We start from the raw sequence: 7,860 nt of genomic DNA, 5'->3' as shown, positions 1-7,860 counted from the left end.
CATGACAACAACGTAAAATAATCCTTCCTATACTGAATGAACCTGTACTTCACGATGTTTCTTCTTTAATGGAAGTCGTTTAGGCTCAAAATCTGCAGACCGTTAAAAGTCTTCGGTTTAAAAACCTGACCCCGCCGCCCGGCTCCACCACACACTTCTACAGTAATATGACAGTGAAAAGCAGACAAGAGTGTTCCAGCAGTGGTTCTCAAATGATCAGGACACGGGACCCAGACTTTCCCTGAGTCTTTTAGGCTTTTTGTTGCAAAGAATTCCATTTTAAAAACACACAAAAAAATATGAAAAATTAATTAATTTTTTGAAGCATTCTACGTAGAAAACATGCTAAAAATGCTCTGCAGTTTGAGATACAGAGATACCAATAGCACAAGTTTCTACCAGATAAAGCACAGTTTAGTTAAGAGACTGGACAAAATGGTTTGGTTTTATCCAGTGTTCTTCTGTTCACTTTCGGGTCATGACCCATCATTTGATAACCACTAGTTCTTCTTTTTTTGGCTTTTTTTCCCTATATGAAAAATTCAATTCTGTCGACAATTTAAGCATCACCCATAAAATGTTGCTGTGAAAGATAAAAGTGACACCCAAAAATACACCGTTACACACAAGTACACACATTTCTTACCCGTTGCTAACGAGCGTTCGACACTTTTAACATCCCACGGTTAAAAAAAAAACACAGACGGCTGTACCTGACAGGAGTGTCTACAGTGTTGAAAAGAGTATTTGTTTGTGTTAAGTGAATTTAACAAAGTCTCTGCTGCCCCCAGTGGAGAGAGTGAAGAGGTGCAGGCTTTTTAACCACGGCTGCTTTTTGGCTCTATCCGCCGGTTGCAATTCATCCATTAACTGAAAATCATCACCAACTCGAACCGGTCTCTGTCGCACGTGCGACACAGGCACTGACTAAGCTTCAGTCCACTTAGCTCCAAGGTCCGCCGACTGTCCTCACAGGAGGACGGCAGTGGGTGAAGGTTGGAGTGCAGGGTGGAGAAAAGGAGGAAGGACTGCGTAGATTTCCTCCATCACACTCGCTCAGGGTTGGTTTGCTTGTTCATTCTACGTCTGGGGAACAGCTTTCGCTTCAGGAAAATAAGCTGCGGGACAGAACCAAAGTGGAATAATTATAATCTGTATGTCGTACAGTGAAAGGGAAAGGGAACTACTTGTCATTGTGACACAGCACACAATGAAACTGAAACTCTGCTTTAAACCCATCACCAAAGTGAACAGCACCGGAGGAGCAGTGTGTGGGGACGGTGCCTTGCTCAGAGCACCTCAGTGGTAACTTGGCAGCTGGTGGACTCCAACCTTCTGGACCTAAGTCCGCTTCCTTAACCACTAATCCATCACTGCCCCCAGTACATGAGCTGGGGTGGGAATTAAACTTGGGAATGGTTGAAAAGGATACGACTCTTCCTCAAAACCTTTTCATAGTCTTTTCAAGTCTTAAAAACATGGAAAATCCTTTTTCTGACTTTGGGAATTGAGACTCAGACCCTGGAAATTATGCAACTACAAATCACCTAAGTGTGGGACTTAACTAGGAATGATCCTAAAATGTTTGGCCTAAACCAGAATTTTCTGGGACTTTTTTTGGCTTTTCTTTTTTATAACTTAAACCACAATTTCCCAAATGACTCAAATCAAAAACAGACCTGACAACACTGGACGCTGCTCAACTCCATAGTCTTCCTAACGGGACCTTATTTAACTTTTCATTGAGTGGAGTTCATCAGCATTTATTTCTTGTCATCTTGGAGACTTGTGAAGGATAAAAATAATAAATGATAACAAAGACTCTTGAATATGTGATCTGAGCGCCCACCCAGAGACTTATGGGTGTCTTTCATTTCTGGAAAGTCAGCTCCTGGCTCTGTCCAGTAGGACACATGAGACAGACAAGGCTGCTCCTTAACCATAGCTGCAGCGTGAATCATGGAAAAGGAAGAGGTGACTGTCATCCAAAGCCTGGTGTGTGACTCCATGTCAATGTGGAACTAAACCATGCAGATGTGTTTAGTGTGTGTGTGTGTGTGTGTGTGTGTGTGTGTGTGAGATTCTGCTGGGGATGCACCGACCTGTTCGGCGAAGAAGGACATGACAGTGAAGACCACCAGCGTCACAAGGACACAGTGCGTCCAGAACTTCAGCTTGTCCCGATAAACCCGCCTGGAAAATACAACACACTCTGGTTCAACACGATTCCGATTCTGTCAATTTCGTCTTCCATCCGTCCAACAGAAAACAGACATCATCAGATCAGAGGCGGCACATCTACGAGATGTGGATTTGACGTAACCTGACGGAAGTGTGAATTACAGAAGAGATGTGGATGTGACGTAACCTGACGGAAGTGTGAATTATCCACAGGTCAGCAGGCCAACAGGGTGACAAGGTGACATCACCCGGCGCCATGCGCCTGTCACTTCATAAATCCACCGCTGAGTGAGAGGTGGAGAAGAGGAAGCAGACCAGGAGACGGAGAAGAGCTCAGCTGTGCCCTGATCTTGCAAGTATCTTGAAGCTAGCGACTGATCTTAGGCGGCGTTGGTCTAATTTTACCGCCTCCATGCCAGGGGTCAGCGTGAACAAAAAAAAAACCCTCTTAATCCCCACTGCTCCATCCTGGCAGCACAAAGTCTCCTGCGGTGACAGCCACAAATTCTTAACTCGGAAAAATGAAGCTTGAAAAATATCCGGCAGGCATGTGAGGAGAAAACACTGTGTTGTTCTGTCGTGTGTTTTTGAAGTGCGTTTGTAATCCATCAGCGGAATTGACCGAGCTGACGTGAATTGATTGCGTCATTTGATGCCAGCGTTAGCTTTTCCTCTGTCCTTGTAATTCATAAATCTAGTCCTTACAAAGAAATCTCTGATCCTAACGCAGATCTTCAGGATTTGAAGATGTTTTGATCCCAGGTTCCAGACTGAGTTTTACCTTCTTTCTTACATCTGTGTAAACACTGCATGGTAAACTTATGGTCTTAAACCACTGGGTGGTGCTACTTTTTCAGGTCAATATTTGTTCCTATGATGTTGACGAACATCACATAGAAAGTCTCGCAGCACTTACAGCTATCACAGTTACTCAAAGCTGTAGAAACACTATGAAGTCGTACAAAAGGTCGCAAAACGTAAGCGAGGACGCAATAACAATTGTACTTTTTTAGTATATGTGGAGGCGTGGTGGCCGTCGGTGCTCGGCTGTGGGTGGGAGAGTGTCGTAGAGGTGGAGCGCAATCTCATTAATGACAGCTTTATTTTAACTTATTATAATAAAATACTTGTTTGTTTTTTCCCCTTTTTGGGTAAATATAGAAACAGATATCAGGTGAAATTGTAAGTCGCAGTTATTGGTAAAATTCTAGGAAGTCTGACAGTTTGGCTACGACAGCTATAAATACAGTGTTTTTGGTTTGAAAGTGTCTTCACACACCTCTAAGCTTCACTACAATATCTCATAAACACCTAAGGAATTGATTATCAATTACTGGACAAAGAAAATTTTCACTTAATAAAACAGTGAATCTCTAACTGAAATATCTATCGAGGAATATCAACGTTCTCTGTAACCTACCACTCCTGGAGCTCGTCCATGTGCAGGAACCGGTTGCGATATTCTCTGGGCAGCTCAAACTGAGACGGCATTGGGAACATGGACTCGTAAAAGTCTCTGAGCACGGCCTTCACCGTGGTGGCGTCTTTATGGCTGTGGTCAATGTTATCGTTCAGACAGATGAACTTCCTGTTGTAGAAATCGTGAAGAGAAAAAAAGACACAGATAAAAGTGAAGAATAAAACAGAGGAAACCTCCATCACCGAGGAGAAAAAGGGTGGAAGCACTCACCTTGGATTTTTCCTGATGTCGTCCAACTGCCCGACCACATGGGACACGTTGGTGCGGACCATTTTGAAAGCAATGTCTTCCTCTCCCATGATCTCAAACCTGTCCAACAGAAGACATGTCGACTACAAAAAAAAAAAACAAAGATGGAGAAATGAGACTGTAGTTAAAAAACTCACTTGTATTTATTCTGGTCTTTGAAGGCAGTGTGGATTCGCTCCGTGATGGGTTTGCAGTTGAGGACGAGGCCTTTCGTCACAGGAGGCTGTGGATGAAGACAGAAGTCGACATCAGCAAACATCGTTCACCATCGTTCACCATCGTCGTTGGTTATCTTCTTTGTTAATTTCTTTGTTTATCTTTCGTTGGTTATTTTCTTTGTTAATTTCTTTGTTTATCTTTAAACTCTTGCTGACCATGTTAGGATCGTAGTAGGTCTCCTGAGTGGGCTTCACCAGGTGGAACTGGGTCAGGTTGGATGGGAGAAACCTGGAGCAGTTAATCAACATCTGCTCCAGACCAGTCAGATCCTACAAGACACAACAGTGAGGAATTAAACGCTGTGCACAAAACCACGAGGTCAATGTGAATATGTCATCATGACTGACCTGGAGACTCAGGGGCAGCTCGTGAATCCTTGTGGCCAGAGTTCGGATCTCACGGTCGGACAGGACTCCGGAGTGGTCGGTGTCGATCTCGTCGAACACCTCCGAGACGTTGAGCTGCTGCTGGGCGCTCATCAGGAAGTAGAAGTACGAAAAGGCGAACTGCATGTCCTCGGAGTGACGCACGCGGTGGGCTGACGTTTTGTCAAACTCCTCTGGGAAACTGGAGACAGGTAGAACTTTACAGGTAGAACTGCAGAGAGTCCCTTCAGGGGAATTATATTAAAAACCATGAAAAAGAAACGGTGTCTCACGTGTCTTGAAGCTCCTGCATGATGAGGCGGTCGATCATGTGAGGCATGTGGGCGGGGACTTTGCGGGATGTGAAGCCAAACTTGCTGTTGAGAAGCTTGTTCACGTACCGAAGAGAGTCAGCAAAAGTGTCCTTCAGCTTACGCACAGTTGCGCCCCCTTCTGTCTCATACATCAGCTCCTTCTGCAGCCTTTCCTCCTCCTACAACATCAAAAACAACATATTTAACAGAAACCAAACTGCTGTAATGTGGATAAAAAGGCTAAGTTTTAGGTGAATTTAACCTCGAGCAGCTCCTGGAAGTACTTCCTCCTCTCCCAGGGCAGGAAGCCTCGATCGTGGGAGGTGAAGTGTTGGAGTCTCCTTCCAACTACAGCTTCTCCCACAGCATTGATTGATTCTTTCTGTTTTTCAGCTTCTCTGATTTTTTGGGAGAGGCTGTTGAGAAGCTTGGAAGTCAAGGGCCTTTCAATGACAGCCTTTACAGGAGGTTTCATTTTTTCCAACTCCTTCCTGAACACATCACCATTAGGGACTGGGACGAGAAGAGTGACTGGTGGATCCTGGTTGTCGTTGTTATTTCCATCTTTCTGTTTTGAGGGTTGGTCCTCTGCTACCTCTTTCACTTTCGAGTCTACTTTCACCCCATTACTGATCACTTCAGATGAACCTGCTACCTGTTTCTTCTGAGCTAGTGCCTTGTAAGGACTAAGAAGTTCAGCCACGGTGATGTTAAAACCCTTCTCCGTGATGTCACCGATCAGTAGCTTCTCCTCCAGCCTCTGCAGCTCACGTCGTACAGCAGAAGGTAAAAGAGACACGTTCACCGATGGAACCTCAATAATCACCTGAGCTTCACCAGGACGCTTCTTCTTCAACTTTGGCCCACGTTTATCTTCAGGAATATCAGGGAACTGGAATACCGGCTCAGGAGTCGGTGTTGGTTTCATCTGTTTGCTAACAGTCTTCGAAACATTTGTCTGTGGAACCTCGCGAGTGTCTACGACGACACTGAAGATCATTGAAAAGTCGGTCTCTTCTTCTCTTTGGAAAGTGATGTTGTACTGGATCTGGGTGGAGTTGTGGCCGGGATAAAGGAGCAAATGGATGGTTTTCCACTTGTTGGCGACAGATGTGTGACGAATTACAGGGTTGTCGCTGACTTGGGCCTCAGAGACTCTGTGAGCGATGCTCTGGAAGCTGAAGTATGGCCTGATCTCCCCCACTGGGAGGGTGTAGATGCTCTGGTCCCTCAGCAGGGGCACATAATACAGCTCATCAAAGTGGTCTGTGGACATCAAACACAAAATAAATGTTAATTTTTGTGACTCTCATCATTGAGCCTGACATATATATGTATATATTTTAAAGCGGCATTAATTGTCGCCCTAAACTAGGCCAGAAACTAATAAGAACTAAGACCAAAATGCCCACAAAATATGTAGAACATATATTTATATACATATGTGTACATATACACACACTGTATATGTAAATATATGTGTATATGTGTGTCTATATATACAGTATATATATAGACACACACATACATATATACATATACAGTATATATGTATATATACACATACATACATATATACATATACACATATATGTACATATATACACATATATACACATATATACAGTATATACATATACTCATGACAAGTACCTTGAAATATAAATAAAATAATCAGTTATAACACACCTTGGCCACAATCTCCTACATCATAACCACACGACAGCACGTTACAGGCCTGGTCACAGAACTTGTCGGCCAACCAGGAGTTGGCGCAGCCCTGGTTACAGTAGGACATCCCACCAAGTACTCCTACACCACCTCCAAACTGCCAGAGCTGACCACCGGTGTCCCCGGCTCTGCCGTTGCCAAGTCCCGCTCCAAATCGACTGTTTCCAGTTGAACCTGTGAAAAAGAGAATAAGAACTCAGACACAGGAGAAAAAAAAACGGTGTTACTGTGGCAGACTTGATGACTTTATTTTCCTTCTTGTACCTAAACAGTCTCCTCCGTCCCAGTCACATGCCGAGTTATTACAAGCTTTGTCGCAGTATCCATCTTTGATCCAAGAACCTGGACAACCCTCTGCGCAGTTAGGAACAGGCCAGGTGAGATACACCTGCAGACAAAAAACTGAATTAAAAGTTGTGTTTTGTTTTGTTTTGAATTGGCCAAATGTCTTTTTCTGTTCGTCCTGTTCAGACCTTCTGGCCCTTGGAGTGGCTGTAGAAGTCGTCCGGCCACACCTCTTTGCCGAACATCACGTCATCGTTGAGGTAAATGAACTTCTGCGACAGACCTGGGATACGGTGGATGTGTGTCTCTATGGCCGGGGAACTGAAGGTGGGGAGTTGACTGGAGTTGAGGAATATGTCCTGCAAAGTTAAGATCAAATCATTAATATCACTGAAGGTTAACTCGTCGATTTGAGGGGAAATCCTTCAAACTTCACCTGATGCGTTACGACAGATATTCGAGGGTTATCCAAGTTGAGCCAGGACGGAATCTGCCCGTTAGTGACAATGAAGATGTGCCGCACCCAGGGGGCGTGTCTCTCCACCGAGCGCAACGAATAGCGAAGCTCCTCATTGTCCTCGAACCTGCTGGCTGAAACATCTTCATCCTGTTTGGACTAAAAAAGGAAAAACAGAAGAGAGAACTGATTAAGGCTATTTGAACACTTTGAATCAGATGAAGAAGTCCAAGTCATGACAAATTTAAGAGAAATCCTCAGATGTGTAAGACATTCGTCCTTGCTGCAGAACTGAAAGTTGAAGTCCAAGTCATGACAAATTTGAGAGAAATCCTCAGATGTGTAAGACATTTGACTCTTTGAATTTAAGTCCACAGAAACAGAATTTGAATTCTATGTTTAAAGTCTACGTCAAAGTCATAAAAGAAAATGAGACAGAGGTCGAGTTCATGCCGTAGGGTTTAAAGTTTTAGAACAGTCCCGGACCTGAGAGTCGACAGAACTGCAAACATGATTGTACCAACAGTAGCAGTCGCACCTGTGAGATGGCAGTGAGGTCCCAGAAAAGATAGGCAGGAC

The 7,860-nt window shown here is 44.1% G+C and overlaps 1 protein-coding gene across 1 annotated transcript in view; it reads right to left on the bottom strand.

The window, feature by feature from the left end:
* Positions 1-101: 101 nt before the first annotated feature.
* gnptab (N-acetylglucosamine-1-phosphate transferase subunits alpha and beta) overlaps positions 102-7,860 on the bottom strand; it is a 16,496-nt gene continuing 8,737 nt past the window's right edge. Inside the window, 14 exon segments of the mRNA XM_008315560.3 lie at positions 102-1,118; positions 2,103-2,193; positions 3,602-3,769; positions 3,872-3,970; positions 4,048-4,133; positions 4,285-4,398; positions 4,477-4,696; positions 4,788-4,987; positions 5,071-6,074; positions 6,498-6,713; positions 6,804-6,927; positions 7,013-7,183; positions 7,261-7,440; positions 7,820-7,860. The exon segment at positions 7,820-7,860 is cut by the window's right edge and continues 41 nt beyond it. Coding sequence (XP_008313782.3) covers positions 1,047-1,118; positions 2,103-2,193; positions 3,602-3,769; positions 3,872-3,970; positions 4,048-4,133; positions 4,285-4,398; positions 4,477-4,696; positions 4,788-4,987; positions 5,071-6,074; positions 6,498-6,713; positions 6,804-6,927; positions 7,013-7,183; positions 7,261-7,440; positions 7,820-7,860 — 2,786 coding nt within the window. The 3' untranslated portion in view covers positions 102-1,046.

The sequence above is a fragment of the Cynoglossus semilaevis genome, chromosome 8 (assembly GCF_000523025.1).
Source record: "Cynoglossus semilaevis isolate Cse_v1.0 chromosome 8, Cse_v1.0, whole genome shotgun sequence".
In the NCBI taxonomy this organism is placed as follows: Eukaryota; Metazoa; Chordata; class Actinopteri; order Pleuronectiformes; family Cynoglossidae; genus Cynoglossus; species Cynoglossus semilaevis.
This window is presented reverse-complemented; position numbering and strand designations above follow the sequence as displayed.